This window comes from Zea mays, chromosome 6, assembly GCF_902167145.1.
Source record: "Zea mays cultivar B73 chromosome 6, Zm-B73-REFERENCE-NAM-5.0, whole genome shotgun sequence".
In the NCBI taxonomy this organism is placed as follows: domain Eukaryota; kingdom Viridiplantae; phylum Streptophyta; class Magnoliopsida; order Poales; family Poaceae; genus Zea; species Zea mays.
Window position 1 is genome coordinate 118,266,405 of NC_050101.1, and position 15,953 is coordinate 118,282,357.

The 15,953-nt window shown below is 45.6% G+C and overlaps 2 protein-coding genes and 1 pseudogene across 7 annotated transcripts; 2 read left to right on the forward strand and 1 right to left on the reverse strand.

Annotated features, from left to right (window-relative positions):
- Positions 1 to 967: 967 nt before the first annotated feature.
- LOC111589712 (uncharacterized) lies at positions 968 to 1,116 on the forward strand (annotated as a pseudogene).
- Positions 1,117 to 1,545: 429 nt separating this feature from the next.
- LOC103629908 (proline-rich receptor-like protein kinase PERK12) lies at positions 1,546 to 6,139 on the forward strand. Of its 2 annotated transcripts, XM_035960125.1 has the most exons (8): positions 1,546 to 2,918; positions 3,046 to 3,516; positions 3,642 to 3,728; positions 4,065 to 4,135; positions 4,262 to 4,338; positions 4,506 to 4,650; positions 4,733 to 4,903; positions 4,995 to 5,454. In XM_035960125.1, exons 1-8 carry the CDS (start codon positions 1,946 to 1,948, stop codon positions 5,196 to 5,198), a joined length of 2,199 nt encoding a protein of 732 aa, XP_035816018.1. In that variant the 5' UTR covers positions 1,546 to 1,945; the 3' UTR covers positions 5,199 to 5,454. The 2 variants fall into 2 exon arrangements, with proteins under 2 accessions (XP_035816018.1, XP_008649222.1); XM_008651000.3 differs by having other exon boundaries at positions 4,506 to 4,903; positions 4,995 to 6,139.
- LOC103629907 (60S ribosomal protein L18a-like) lies at positions 3,952 to 15,714 on the reverse strand. 5 transcript variants are annotated; one of them, XR_004850266.1, is made up of 6 exons: positions 15,380 to 15,714; positions 15,165 to 15,285; positions 7,971 to 8,085; positions 5,592 to 6,139; positions 4,510 to 5,193; positions 3,952 to 4,427 (listed from the first exon to the last, which is right to left on the reverse strand). XR_004850266.1 is itself a non-coding variant. In XM_008650998.4 (4 exons), exons 1-4 carry the CDS (start codon positions 15,567 to 15,569, stop codon positions 6,080 to 6,082), a joined length of 486 nt encoding a protein of 161 aa, XP_008649220.1. In that variant the 5' UTR covers positions 15,570 to 15,714; the 3' UTR covers positions 5,687 to 6,079. The 5 variants fall into 5 exon arrangements, 1 of the variants encoding a protein (XP_008649220.1); XR_004850265.1 differs by having other exon boundaries at positions 3,989 to 4,418; XR_004850267.1 differs by having other exon boundaries at positions 3,952 to 5,177; positions 5,681 to 6,139.
- Positions 15,715 to 15,953: the final 239 nt, after the last annotated feature.

Consider the following 15,953-nt stretch of genomic DNA (forward strand, 5'->3'; position numbering starts at 1 on the left):
AACAAAGTGGCCAACTCAGACATGTATCGTATAAATAAGTATCAGCCAAATAGAGTTAGTTATATTGTTTGTTGTCTAAAGTCTATGGACTATAAAGTGTATATTTATAATCGCCAATAATCAGGAGACATATGTTCCTACGCAGCACGTATCCTTCATCCTTTCGACGCATCACCATCCCATCTACAATTTTTCATGGTAAGTCACACTGCCCTAATGCGGTCTATAGTAGCTCGCATCATGATTGTGCGGTAATCCGCCTTATTTTGGTAGATATGGTACTAAACGTTATTGTTGGGAAGATACGCTAGTTAGCCGATGTAGTATCATTTTGTTATTTTGTTTAGACTTCATGTTATAGATTGATCTTACACACTCGAGTGTATATTGCTTTCTCGGTTGCTACATTAAATGACGTGTGGCTGCAAAACATGCATACAACAACTCGAGAGACCGATATGCATCTAGCACCCTTCCTTACATATCTTAGTCACATCATCTCTTCTAGATGGACATCCTTGGAGGTCCTAGTCCATGTTTGCGTGTGTAGACATCAGCTCATAGTTACAAATGTTCCTAGAGTCATGTTCCTATAGTCGTTGGTATGATACATATTGTAGATCGGATTTATGATGTTCCTATGAACATGGACAATTCACTGTTTATCTAGCCCTAGGTTCGGTATATGGTGTGGATAATACTGGCGACTCCTTGGCCCGTTTTTTCGCCTTTGGTTATGCTTGTGGTATGCATCAATCTAGGACTAATGACCATCTAAATCATGGTTTAGGTATATTTATCTCATTTTTATCGCTCTTAATACACGTGCGAAGCGCTAGGCTAATACCGTTGATGGGTCATGAGGAACCACACAAGCCTAACACAATAGGAAGTCACACACAACGCTACCTGAAACAGGACGAACGACCAAGTAAGCTATAAAAAGGACCAGAGTCATTTTCAACTAATACATATCTCGTCCTTTTGGCTAAGATAAAGTGTAATGTAATATTTGTTTTTATCAGTTTAATATCTAATATGTAGATCATATGTTCACTTTAATATTAAATTTATTTTTTTATAGGTATCAAATATGATTGTGTCGTCGCAGCGCACAGATATTGTACTGGTTTTCCAATTTAGGGCTAGTTCGGTTAGGGATGTATCGAGGGAATTGGAGGGATTAAATCCCTCCCAAATTTAAATAAAAAAAGATTTAATCCTCTCCACATCATCCTCAATTCATCCCTAACCAAACAAGCCATTAAACAGGTGTAGATGTACATAACCAAATTGGCCCGCGAAGAAACAATGGTCTGAATTTAGATCTGCTCCTACCCTCTAGGAAGGAGCTCCTGAACCAATCATGGTAAAGGTTATAACAAATTTGGCACTATTTCCCATTCTATTTTCAGGCTGTCACAATTTCCCCGTTGAGGCTAGCTAAGAATGGAAATGCCTAAATAGTGCTTGTTCCTTAATTAGGTTGCATCTTTTTTGTTGCTCTAGACTCATGGATCCTCCTAATCATAGGCATTCGATGACAAGAACGCATCTTCCGTGCCTCTTGACGAGTTGCAATTTCTTTCATTACATTTTCTTACTTGATGATCAACAAAATCGCTTCTGTGGAGTTTTCAGGCTGCCAAGTAAAACCTTGAGTCTCACTGTGACGATCGGCAAATATAATCTCCCATTCTCCCAACAAGAGCAGATGCTTCGCATTCAAGATGCTAGACGGCGACCTGCTGTGCTAGAGGAGAATGGGGAGAAAGAAGCTTGGTGATTGCAGTTCACATGCACGTCGAGGAGCAAAGGAATCAAGGAAAGATCCCAACAAGTTGATCGGGACAAGCTTCTTTATGTTTCTGGCGGCAGAGCTACGTAGTACCAACTTATTGGATCGTGAACCAATAAAAGAGGCAGCATATCTACGAAAAAGAGCATGTCCGACATAGCGCCGTCGCCGAGCTCGTCACCGTCGAGCGGAGGAAATGGAGGTGGCAACAATTCCACGGCGCCTGCACCCCGCGGTTCATCAAGCTCAAGCTCACCCCCTAAACCGAGGAATGGCTGGCCTAGTAGCAGCCCACCTCCAACTCCAAGCTCAGACTCAGAGGGCTCAAGATCAACGCCACCATCAGATTGGCAAGATCCGTCGTCCTCCTCCTCTAGCCCTCCGCCATCACGATCGTCACCTCCACCGCCGTCCTCGCAGCCGCCACCAAGCCCACCACCTTCGCCATCTTCTTGGAGCGGTGGCGGCAACTCGACGTCCTCGTCACCGCCAACTCCACCTTCTCAACCCTCACCACCACCCTCGGGCAGATCGTCGTCGCCTCCGCAACGGTCGTCAGAAGGCTCCTCACCTTCGCCTCAGTCTTCGTCCTCTAACCAGGCCCCTCCCGCACCGTCAGGCTGGTCGCCTTCGCCGTCGAGAGAATCTCCTCCTCAGTCGTCATCTCAATCTCCGCCACCTCAGAGCGATGTTGACCAGCCAAACTCCCAGCCTTCGAATACTCCACAAAGTCCACCACCACCACCATCTCCTCCGTCGTCGTCGCCGCCCGCGCCGCCGACGAACCAATCGGTAGTCATAATCCCCGTCCCCGTGCCGTCTAATAATAGCCCGCCGGGAGCGCTGCCGCCGCCCGGGCTCGTGCCCACCGCGCCTGGCGCCACCGTGATGTCGAGTACCAGCGTCCCGGGTTCTGCTGCGTCGTCGTCATCCCAAGAAGCCAGTACCGGCGCGTCCAACGGCGGTGGTGGGAGCACATCAACAAGAGTAGTAGGCAGTAGCCATGTTGCCGCGGCCATTGCCGGTGCGGCGATCACGGGCTTGATGTTTGCTCTGCTGGCTGTTTTCCTGGTGTCTAAGAGGAGGAAGAAGAAAACTGGTGGGCTAGTTTATCACAACGGTACGGTAACCACACCATATATATATATATATATATATATGCTGAGCTCAGCTCATGAATCATGATCATGCATGGAAAATTAATTGCAAATAAATGGGCGGCTGCACGCGTGCACGCACGCACGCAGATGGCAGCAACTATAACATGGCGTCAGGTCAGTTCATGGGCTCGAACAACCCGTCGTACACGCAGCCGGCGGCGGGCGAGTCGGCGGACATGGGCGGGGGAGGAGGGTACTACCACTACCAGAACCAGTCAGGCAGCATGGATGCGGCGGCGGCGCCGGGGTCCATGGCGTCGTTCAGCTACGAGGAGCTGACGAGCATCACCAGCAACTTCTCCCGCGACAACGTGATCGGCGAGGGCGGGTTCGGGTGCGTGTACAAGGGGTGGCTGGGCGACGGCAAGTGCGTGGCCGTGAAGCAGCTGAAGGCCGGCAGCGGGCAGGGCGAGCGCGAGTTCCAGGCGGAGGTGGAGATCATCAGCCGCGTGCACCACCGCCACCTCGTCTCCCTCGTCGGCTACTGCGTGGCGCAGCACCACCGCATGCTCATCTACGAGTTCGTGCCCAACGGCACCCTGGAGCACCATCTCCACGGTACGTACTACTAGCTACTATTCGATGCAAGCTAAGGGTTGTATTTATATGTACTACGCGCGTGCGTTCTGATGCAAATTTACCCAAGGTTTCGGCATATCTCTATTTGATCTGCTGCTGTGTAGGTCGTGGCATGCCGGTGATGGACTGGCCGACGAGGCTCAAGATCGCCATCGGCGCCGCGAAGGGACTGGCGTACCTGCATGAAGACTGTATGCATGCTGCTATCTTGCTTGCAACGACGAGTTAACACACAATGTGGCAAACTAAGGCTAGATGTTTGGAACCCTAAAGCTAATTAATAGTTAGCCGGCTAACAAATTGTTAGCTAGCTAGATTGAGGCAACTAATTGTTAGTGGTGAGTTAGCTAACAATTATCTGGGCTATTAGAACCTCTATGGTTAATTCTAACAGCTCTAATGGTTTCAAACATGGCCTAATAATCCTGTATATATTGGACCAGTGGTCTCATTGATGCACAACACAGCAACAATGTTCATTATTTTCTTCTTCCTGACGGATGCTGTACGTGCTTTTACATTTGCAGGTCACCCGAGGATCATCCACAGGGATATAAAGTCCGCCAACATCCTGCTTGACTATTCGTTCCAAGCACAGGCATGGCTGACGAGGACTATTATTATTCATTAAATAAAGTAGTAGAATGCTAGCTAGCTGCTGCTGCTGTCTCACGGTCACGGTCTCACCTCTGCGGTCCGGGCCGTGTTGAGATGTGGTGCGCAGGTTGCAGATTTCGGCCTGGCCAAGCTCACCAACGACACGAACACGCATGTCTCCACTCGCATCATGGGGACGTTTGGGTGCGTCCACGTCAGTCCAGTATTCATTCTCTTCCCCGGTCCATGCATCTTCAGTCTTAGCTTCCGAAACCAAACCATACCTGCAGAGGCTAGCTGGCGATCCATTTGCACCGCGACAATATATAATAATAATAATGACATGAAATTAACGCATGCATGCAATGCAGGTACCTTGCGCCCGAGTACGCGTCGAGCGGGAAGCTGACGGACCGGTCCGACGTGTTCTCCTTCGGCGTCGTGCTGCTGGAGCTCATCACGGGACGGAAGCCGGTGGACCAAGCGCGCCAAGGGGAGGAGAGCCTCGTCGAGTGGGTGCGTACGTCGACGATCGACGCTAGCGCACGCGGCCTGTCGTCGGTTTCACTGACGTACGCTAGCCCTGTCGCGCTGCCAGGCGCGGCCCGTCCTCGTGGACGCCATCGAGACGGGCGACCTCGGCGCGGTGGTCGACCCCCGGCTGGTGGACGGCGGCGCCGCCTACGACAGGGGCCAGATGATGGTGATGGTGGAGGCCGCGTCCGCCTGCGTCCGCCACTCGGCTCCCAAGCGCCCGCGGATGGTGCAGGTATATATATATACATACATACATCTGCGAATTAAACCGGCAGTGCTGGGGACTGGAAACCAGACGTCGTTTGCGTTGTTCGTTCGTGCAGGTGATGAGGGCACTGGACGACGAAGGAGGCATGTCCGACCTAAGCAATGGGGTGAAGGTGGGGCAGAGCCGGAATTTCGACTCCGGCCACCAGCAAGCGGCCGCCATCCAGCAGCTCCGTGCCACCGCCTTCGCCTCCGAGGAGTACACCGGGGAGTTCGAGCAGTCGTCCGGCATGGATTACCTTAAATCAGGAGTACCTTAAATCAGGAGTGAAACCATGGTGATTAGTTCTGCATGCTTTGGCTACCCAAGCTGGTGAGATATAGACGATTATTGAAAGCAGTTGGGCATGCTTTGGCTACACAAGCTGGTGACACAGACGATTACACATGGTGATTATAACCGCGGCAGTTCTGCATGTTTTGGCTACACAAGCTGGAGACAGACGTTTACTTTGAAAGGAAAAAAACAGCTTTAACATTTTATCGCATGCGATGCAAAGAGAGAATATTTTTATATTTTTTTCTTTTGCCAAGATAAGATAGCAACATTTGATATTTTTTCGTTTCATTTAAAGGATAAAATTGTGGATTCTGCAATTTTTCTGTACATGCCATTTTGATCAGCTTGGCTAACGTCTGAAACAAAAACTCACCAAAGCAACTCGAATAACCAGTAGCAAAGCTCCAGGCCCCAACGTGAGGCCTGTAAACAGCTGCAATGGCCTGAATATGGATCACTTACACAGGATTTGAAAATTCACTGTGACATGTATCCCCGAAGCCCCATTTCCAGCTTCATGGTACATCTAGTCATCTATAAAGAGAAGGAAAAATGGATGGGATGCTGACTGGTGTTATAGGAGATTGACAAGATTGTAAGGCAAATTCAAAAGATGGGTAAAATGTGCTTTTACTAGACCTCTCGTAAACTGCTGCGGTACAGATAAACTGTACAATTCATGATTACACATATCACAGGGCATGAACCTGCTGCGGACATAAAACAGCATGGCAATTCCTTTTTACACATAAGCTCATATATTTTGTTCTTCGCAAGTTTGAGCAAAATAATACAGCTATGAACATATCGAATGTGGTGCTGAAAACATTAGTCATGTGGATCTGGATTGGCAAGCACTGATCACCAGAAAGGGTTCAATCTGATACCGTTCAGGATGAATGGAACTAGTGCAAATATGCCCTACAAAAAGAATTCGGTTACAATTTGACAACCAACTAAAACAACAATAAGTAATATATTCCTTGAATCAAAGGTTGTCAATCGCATGACATGCCCTAGTGCAGATTTGGCATGGGCTATATATGTTCCATTGAAACCCAAAAAAAAATTTTAAAAAAGAAGGAATTAAGTACTTCTTCCATTCAAAACTGTAAGGGTGCTTTTGGTTGGCCTTTTCAACCTGATATGGATTCCTAGAAAGCCAAAAGCCAACCAAAGGGGTTGACTACCACCCAAATTCTCTAATAAAGGCACCTTCCACCAGCTGTGAAATCCATGTTTTTATGAAAAAATCCAACCCAGTCACCTACCACTTGGTTATGATATTTACCGATTCATTATTTTCTCCCTATTCCCCTCCCCCACCCGTGAGAAGAGGACCGAGCGGATGTTTCTATGCTCGGGAAACACCCACGCATAGGGTTCCAAGCACCAGCAGCGCTCCTCCCCGTCAGCATATGTGCACCTCTAGGCCAGCTGCCCCTCTACGGGAACCCCACGACGTCTCCCTTCCTTGGGTCCAGGCCCCTCTTCGTCTTCCCCCCCTTCGCGACCCTCTTCCCTAGAGCCTATGGTTTGAGGGCGCCAACAGTGCTCCACTGGCGAATGGCGGTGTTGTAACATCCAAAACGCGTAAAGAAAAGAAGTAATTGGAATTTTACCACTGAATTTGTTGCCTCCTTGCTATAATGTCCTTTGAGTCTATGATTTGTGGGCTCGATGATAAGTTTCCGAAGCCCACTAGTACTAATGGCAAATTAGCAAATCTCCCAGAAAGGAAAAGATGCTTTGTATGTTAGAACATATATTTGTCTCTTGAAGTGACCATCCACTGCCCGGTGGGCTTGTGATGCAAAGGGTACAGGAGCTATGGTCGCCAGGAAGTGGAGGGCACATTAGCACTGGTGGCCTCGCCCTGGCCACTATTGATGTGCTGCTGATGGTGCGGATCTCATCCCATGGCGTGTGCGCACCTGCAGGCATAACCCTTCAACTGCTAGAGTGCATCCTCCATAGCTAAGATCAGAGTGGGTAGCGCACTCCCGTGGAGGTTATGGTGCAAAACATCTTGGCACCGTGCCACTAATGATGGCTGCCACAGGCATATCAACGAGAGGGAGGTGGAGGATATCCTTCTGGCCATTAGCACAAGCCAGGCTTCCTAAAACAGCCAACTCCCGTCCCAAGCAAACCTGGCCAAAGGGTACTTTTTGCACTAGGTAAAGTATAGCTACGAGCATGGAACAAGTAACCAAACAATCTTAGGGTGCTTTCGACAATCACTCCCTATGTATGTACTTGACATTTATATCTAGGTACATAGCAAAACCTATGCACATATAAAAGCCAGAAGCCTAGGACGACTTACAACAGAGGGGGTACATCATAAAACACATGTAGCCTAATAGTACTGCAGACCGGAGTCATACCAAGCATCCAACTAGGAACATAACAGGAACATATTAACAATTCAACATCAAGAAAGATACTAGTTATGTTTATGATGACTACTATCAGGATTATCCAAACCCACTAGTAACAAGAGATATCCGTTGATCTTCTTTTGTCTCTTGTCCTAGTGCACTGGTACCTATAATGGCAGTGGCAGCTAACATCCAGCAACAGTACAGATGGTGTATTTTAATTGTAGGATGCAAGAGCACAGAATTATATCAATGTATAAGTAACTATATGTATCACACATACAACAATAACTAGAGAACACTTCTCCGGCATGAAGAACATGTAAGAACTCTCGTTTTGTTATTTAGTTTAGCAATTGGGTACTTACAGCAACGGTGCATGCGATTAATCCAGGCTTCTCTCTGTGGTCCAAAGCAACAAAGAATAGAAGGAACGCACCAGCATACCAGGGGATTGCCGCCAAGAAGAACCCCAATAAGAACCTTCAATAGAATACAGAAACTAAGTTTGTATGGTGGAGACATTGTATTTTAGAACAAGAGAATGCAAAAATAAAGAACAAATGTTCACATGAGCAGATTTACTACAAGAGACAATAGACTTGCACAAATTCTTACAAAACTAAGCTAGTGATACCACAAAGTATCGCATCAACTATGTCATGTGGGGTCGACAAACGGCACTACTCCTGTAGGCACAAGAAACACACCAAACAAGCTGGATGTGCGGCCGAGCATGCCAAACGCCATGAAGGCCAATCTGTGGGCCTTAATTATAGAAGACATTAGCTGTCAGTTTATTAGCCCTTGGTGAGTTTATTTAATCAAAGGATCGTATGAGACAAAGGTTAAGCAATAGATAGTATCCTTCTCACATATCTCATTCCTCCAAGATAGGACATAGAGGGGGGAAACCTCGACCTGATCCTAGCCACGAGTACCACCTACGTAATCAGAGTGCATTGCCACTACTACCTCTACCCCAACCACGCCAAAACATCTTGGTACCAGGTTAGACATGAAACAATCCAGACTTCTGTATCCTCGGTCGATGCAAAGGTCGACAGCAACGCAGGCCATTCAACGCCTAGAACAACAATGGTCGCCACTACCATACACTGAGTCCTCAGGCAGCTGCACCTAGACAGGAGCACCATAAAAGTAAACCATGAGCTAAGAGTCATACCGCTACAGCGGCGACAGAAGGCATCAAGGGCCTTCTCCGGCCCCTCCGACCCTCCTACACAACTACGTCTCTCGTTCCCAAAAAACTGTGCCACCCTCTTCCTCCCGTCCCCATGCGGCTCTCCTCATCGTTGTCATGATCGAGGTTGCAGCCACCGGAAGGGAGCTCAGGGAAGTCAACGTGAAGATCCTGAATCTGGACACCAGGACAGTGCTCAAGTTCTACAGTGCCCACATCCTCACATTCCTTGCAAGCCCAATTTCAGGTACTGTGTGCCTTCCTTCCCCTCTGTTAGACCCTAGTCTAACCATTCTTGTATTTGAGTTTTTTTTTCCATCCGGGAGTAGATTGTGGATGCTACTGTGGTATAACGCTACTGTTTGATTGGGGCCATGTGTGTTGTGCAAATAGATTTATCCAGTTTGGTTATGTCTTGGTGTTGCATATTGTCCATCTGTTACCGATTCATTTTCATCTAGACTTGACATGGATTTAGCTCATAATGGATGTGCCTCAGAGGCCAAAGGCGTGGTACTCAGTAGTAAGTGTATAGTGCCTGCCAACATTTGTGTTAATTTACCTTGAGTAGCAACTATTAAGTTACCTGCAACTAGACAAAAGTTTGCCTTTGTGTTTCTTGTAATCCTATCTGCGAAAATCCCAGGCATAATGTGAGTTACATGTTTGTGTGTGAGACACTGAGACTATTGTCCTTTCAGTCTATATATTCTATGCATTCTATATATTCAAATCATACTGGTGTATGTAAGCAACCATCAGCATGTATACAGTGATTAGTCCATGATTTTTTTCGAAAAACGCAGGAGAACTGCACCATTATATTAAGAAGAGGGGAAAAAAGGTCTAAAGAAGACCAAATACAAGGGCTTCCTTACGGAGGTCGAAAACTCAGAAACCAAAAAAGATCCATCTAGGAAACTACACTACACTGAACTAAGCATCAGGGGAGGAGGCCGCCAAGTAGGAGAGGCTTTTTGCCCCAGCCATTTCCCACATCAATCTCTCTTCCCTAGCTAAACTAAGAGCTAGAGAAATATTGGGGGTCCAACCCTCAAAGATACATTTGTTTCGATGATTCCAGATGATCCAAGCCCCTAAGGCAATGATAGAATTTAGCCCCTTCTTGATAGGTCCATTGACAGACCCTGAAGCTTCTTTCCACCATAACATGAAGGAGGGCAAACCTAGCTGTGGGGCGGGAAATTGCAGACCCAATTGTCTCAGCAACTTGAACCAGAACTCCCTTGAGAAAACACAAGATACTAAAAGATGGTCCAAGGTTTGAGCTTCTTGGTCGCATAAAGGGCACTTGGATGGGTGGTCAAGACCTCTTTTAGCAAGCCTGTTAGCAGCCCAGCACCTCTTGTGAGTTGCAAGCCAGAGGAAAAATCTGCGCTTTGATGGGGCCCAGGGCCCAGGTTTTCCACACCCTACAGTAGTGGCCAAAAGAAGTTGATCCTCCAAAAAGACCCTCATATAGATTTAGCTGAATAAATACCATCTGAGGCTATGCTGAACACATGTTTGTCTTATATTTCTTGCTGCAACACTACTTCAGATAGGAGATCCCACAGCTGAATATATTCCACTAATACTCCAACAGATAGGGCTCCCTTGATTGAGGCTTGGTTACAGTTCACTACATGCTTGGTCGACACGTAGGGAACTGATGTGTTTGATTTTTTCCATTTAATGTCGAATTTCTAGAATGGCAGGCCTGGCACGGACGCACGGTATTCAGAAGCCTTTCCACTGAGCCAAAAGTCATGGGTTCGACATAGAAGCCTTTCCACTGAGCCAAAAGTCATGGGTTCGACATAGCCTCTCTGCAAAAATGCAGGGAGTAAGGCTTACCTCGGTTATTCCCACCCTAGACCCTACTCATGTGGGAGCCACTAGCACTGGGTCTGTCCTTTTACTGACAAATTTCTCCGCATTCATGAAGTTTAGGGCTTCTTTATAAACATAACTTACCTCTGTAGGGTGATCCAAATTATTCTGATGGACATAATACAGTTTCAGTTTTTGTATCCACTTGTGCCATGTTAGCTTAGGCACATACATTTAAATAGTCATACCCATTCTGGAGCCAGGACTGCCCAATTATTTCTTTCAGTCATTTTACGGTCATATGGTGGTTAACTGGTTACTGTCTAAGGAAGTGCACATGCTTGCAATGGGAATTGTACCTGCGTTTACTTTCATCTTGTTTTTCTTGTACATTGACTGTTCAATCTTTTTTAAACATGGCAACATGCGGTCTTCCAGCTAAATGATACTACCTCCATTTTTTTATTTGACATAGTTCAACTTTATACTAACAAACGTCAAATAAAAAAATCGGAGGGAGTATATGACTATCTATGTTTGCTCTCCGCGCTTTACGATTGATCAAATATGCAGTGAAAAAATCTAGTACTAATTTAAAGGGGGAGATGTAAAGGCAATCAGCGGCTACGACGGAAGGGTTGTTCCATACAATTGGAAGATGAGATATTGTGTTGTATTATGCATTTAAACAAAGACTGTATTTTTACGCTGAAATAAATTGCATCTTCTGACTTCTTTCTGTTCTCCCTTTTCTATCTTTCTAAAGAAAAAAAAAGAATCAGACAGTGTATATGTTGGAGCTAGGGTTACGGAGGTAGTACGAGTGGTAGGTCTGAGGTCTAGGACCAGGACCCCGGCGCCGTCGTCCCAGGATGAACAGTACACGCGACGAACAGTACCACGGGTGAACAGTGTCTCGGTGTCGGATGGACAGTAGATGAGTTGAAGGGAAGCACGGGCAAGATACTTGACTGCTTGCTTTATTCCTTAGCCAAAAGAGGCTATATATATGGTTGAGATAGCCGCCTCAAAGTCTATCCAAGACTAACAACCTGATCCTAACAAACTCTATCCGATCTAACAAACTAACAAACGACGGTATGGGATGCCGTCATGCCGGTCATAACAGTATATGTGTATGTTTTTTCAATTAAATTCATAGTAATTATAATATTTTACATGATATTCCAATTGGTAACAAAACTATTCACTGACATATGCTTACATACATCAAAACATACACCAAAACATCATCCAAAGCCATATTAGACTTTTCCAAGGAAAAACCTACCATTTCTAAAACTAGTCAGAGTCCATGCCAAAGCCAAATATGTCCACCGACTTCAGAGTGAAGTTGTCCCATAGTGGAATTGGTATAGTAGAGTTGAAAAAAATTGGAGCAGAGCAGTTCCAAACAAGCCCTAAGTAACATACTAGGGTCAGGTCTCAGAGCTAAAGATGTGCCATCGCGGATACGTCTTGAGGTCTGGGGGTAGTGCATCGTGTATCCAATCCGTATCATATATTGATGGAATAAGTCTACATAACCCCCTGACCTTTAGAAGGTGGTCTACTTCACCCCCTCACCTTCAAAACCGGTTGTTTAACCCCCTGAGCTTTATAAAACCAGACAAATAACCCCTAGGCGGTTTTAGTGGATGGTTTTGATGGTGTGGCACTGATTTAAGTGACACAAATTATCTTTTTTTATAATTTTGTTATCTAACAGTATCCAAAATTATATAATGATACATAAAAATCAGTAATTTTATATTATATTTGCCCTAATTTTCCTGAAATTTTAGCAGTAAAAGATTAATCAATAAAAATCAAAAACTATATAAAAAGGCATTAATCTTATTGTCTCTTATTCATTTCTTATATTTTAAGGCTAAAACTTTTAATACAGATAAATAATGTTATAACTAAACTACTAAAATTTTTGTTGATTTTATTAAGGAAGTTAAGTTGTCTTTCTTCTAATTAGTAACAAAATCAATTTTACATTTGTTTTTTTACAACACTTAGCAAACAATACAAAAATAATCTCCAATTTTTACACAGATCTTCTCTTAGATAAACTAAGATACATAAATATTTCTAGAATTTTCTAAGAAATTTGAATCTAGATCTATATAAAGTTCTCTAAAATATTTATGTAAATTATGGGTCCAAATTCAAAATTCTCAGAAAATTCAAAAAAATGGTGTATGTTTGTTTATCTAATAGAGGATCTACATAAAAATTGGATATCGTGTTATTACTGTTTGATACGTGTTTCTAAAAACAACAAATGTAAAATTGATTTAGTTACTAATTAGAAGAAAGATAACTCAACTTCTTTAATAAAATCAACAAAAAATTAAGTAGTTTATTTGTAGCATTATTTAGCTCTAGTAAAAGTTTTAGCCTCACAAGATAAGAAATGAATAAGATACAAAAATATTATGTTTTTTATGTAATTTTATATTTTTAGTAATTAATATTTTACTCCAAAAATTTTAGGAAAACTAGGGCAAATATAATATGTAATTATTGATTTTTCTTTAAAATTATACAAAATTTGGATTCTATTAGATGACAGAACTAAAAAGATAAATTGGTGCCGCTTAAATCAGTGTCATGTCATCAAAACCACCCACTAAAACCGCCCAGGGGGTTATTTGTCTGCTTTTGTAAAGCTCAGGAGGTTCAACAACCGGTTTTTAAGGTGAGGGGGTAAATTAGACCACCCTCTAAACGTCAGGGGGTTATGTAGACTTATTCCATATATTGATACATGTTGGATATGTATCCTAGGTGTCACAAAAATCTGACATATTGGCTCTGATATGCATACTACGCGCGTCTGACCTTGCATCGGATAGAACCTGATTACATTGAACATACTCCAAGGCCCACTCCTGCCAAGCGCCAGTGTTTTCAAGTCGTCCGACTAATCGGGATTAGTCGGCCTAGTCGGTATCTTGTAATCGACCAGCTCACCGATGCGACTAGTACGACTAGAATAATAGTTGTCCAATTAGTCGACGACTAATCACGATTAGTCATCCGATTAGACATGGGACAACCAGTTTAGACATGATTGTAGATGGGTTGTGGGCATGGGCTTTTGGAGCTGGGGAACTTGTGGGCTGCAATTTTCTTTGTGGGCTCCTAGGGTTGAGTCCGCACAGACAACAACTCCAGTCCCAGTCCGCACGGGTGCACAGCCACCCTCCAGTCCCGCATAGATGTCGGCGAACAGGAACTAGGAGCTACCGTCGCACAAGGACTAGGCCACCGGCGCATACGACTGCATCCCCCAACGGCAAACACAGTTGCAGCTCCAGCTGTCGCCCCAAGACAGAGCCCCCACCCCCCTCCCAAGGTAGAGCCACCGCCCAAGGAGGAGCTGTTGTACTCCCTAACCTTGTGCAACGCCCTACTCCCTGACCTTGTGCAGCGCTCCTCGCCCTCAAGAATATACTATATCCTATTACTATATATTATATAAGTATATATGTCCAGAAACATATGGACGACTAAATGTACGACCAGCTCAACTAGGGTCGATTAGTCGATCTGGTCGACGACTAATCATGACTAATCGACTGGTCAGTAGCTATATGACTAGGTTCGACCAGACGACTTCAAAACATTGCCAAGCGCACGACCAATCACCACCTCAGCCCCTTCGCCCCTCCCTTCATACACCACCTCACGCACATCCCTCTCTTATCTTAACTAGATCCATCAGCCGGTGGCTGGTGATGAAAACCAGTAGTCTCCAGCAGAAATAAGCAACCGTTGTTGCCACAACTTTCTTTTCAGATCTGATTGGGTGGGTTCTTTCCCTACTTCTATTATGTTCAGTCAGCCGCTACCACAGGAGGACGCGCATCTGGTGCTTCGTGGTGTGGTGTAGGAACAACTACCACACACACCGCCACCATCTTGCCTGCACATATTCCTCCTCTTTACTCTGGTTCTGGCCAAGCTCGATTTGCGCCAGTTGCGCCAAGCCCTATTCAGTGCCCGGTGAGCACTCCTCTGAAGAATGCTTAGCCTTCTCCGATAATAGTTGCCAACATTATTATAAGAAGCGTAAGGAAACAATCCAGACAACAGGCTATTGTGGAATCATGTCACCGTTCTAAAATAGGCGTTGGAAGAGCATCACGTGGTTTAGATGCAACAGTAGGAAGAAAATAAAAGGGAGTTAAAGACAGATTTCATGGTCATATTCCTTGTTTATTGTGAAGGTTTTGAATGGTAAATTATACAGAAAAGTCATGAAATCCATTAAAAGCACAATTCTCACCTAATTACCATTTGACTCTCTAGGCGAATAGGCCTCTAAACTGCATTTCTCCTCCACAGCAAACTCTGACTTCCACGAAACCAACAAAAAAAAACTTAACTCTTAACTCGAAACTCCCGTTCCCTCGTTTAAATTACCCCCAACCGAACGTCAATTGCCCCAAACAAACATGCCGCACAGTATTAGCTCGATCCGTGTCGCCTTGGTACATAGAGCACTCACAAAAACCAGCCGACGCCGACGCCGCAGAACGGTAGGGGCGGCTCTCGGACGGGGATGCCCTCCACGAAGACCTGCTGCTGGACGGCGCCCGGGGAGGCAACGAACCCCTGGCTGCCGAACCCTGAGCGCCAACGAACAGACCGAAGCATCGAGTCATATCTCGAAACCAGAAGGGCGAGAATCGAGGGTAATAGCGCCGGGACAGGAGCACCCACCGATAGGAGAGGCATGGTAGTCATGGTAGGCGGGGCCTACGACGGGCAGCGTCGGCTGAAACGGCCGGTGAAAGGTACCATAGTCGTGATGGTATGGGGGAGGGTTCGCGGCGGGAGCCGAAGGGGATGGGGATGAGGATTGGGATTGCGGCGGAAGCTTTGAGGTGGTGAGGTGCTTGGCTTCCTGCATCGCCTCAGTGGTGGAAATTGGGCAAGCGGAGACCGGAGATCTAGCCCCGAGGGGAGGCTTGCGCGCGGTAGATTAGACGACAGCGATCATCGGGTTTGGAGAAGAATAAGAACATAATAGCACCCGCAAAAAAGAGATAATTGTCATTATGGACGAGGAGAGCAGGGAATCGATAAAATGGAGGCGTTGGCGTTGGCTTCTCTGGTTTAGAGACGCAGGCGACAACCAAACTCCAAAACGGAAACGAGACAGCACTTGGAGCTACGTAAACAGATATTAGTTTCCTGTCCCCATTTACCGTTCGCGTGCGCAGACGCTGTCTGGCGTACTCCTCTTGTGACCATTCGCATCTCTTCCGTCGCCGAATTGGACTGCTCTCGGGGT

What these genes read in the sequence shown, in the direction of transcription:
- LOC103629908 (XM_008651000.3), top strand. Translation starts at nt 1,946, where the DNA reads ATGTCCGACATAGCGCCGTCGCCGAGCTCGTCACCGTCGAGCGGAGGA. An exon ending in ACTATTCGTTCCAAGCACAG is followed by an intron (nt 4,136 to 4,261) that starts GCATGGCTGACG and finishes TGTGGTGCGCAG; the next exon opens with GTTGCAGATTTCGGCCTGGC. An exon ending in AGCGCCCGCGGATGGTGCAG is followed by an intron (nt 4,904 to 4,994) that starts GTATATATATAT and finishes TCGTTCGTGCAG; the next exon opens with GTGATGAGGGCACTGGACGA.
- LOC103629907 (XM_008650998.4), bottom strand. Translation starts at nt 15,569, where the DNA reads ATGCAGGAAGCCAAGCACCTCACCACCTCAAAGCTTCCGCCGCAATCC. An exon ending in CTACCATGCCTCTCCTATCG is followed by an intron (nt 15,286 to 15,379) that starts GTGGGTGCTCCT and finishes GTTGGCGCTCAG; the next exon opens with GGTTCGGCAGCCAGGGGTTC. An exon ending in GTCGGCGTCGGCTGGTTTTT is followed by an intron (nt 8,086 to 15,164) that starts GTGAGTGCTCTA and finishes ATTCTATTGAAG; the next exon opens with GTTCTTATTGGGGTTCTTCT.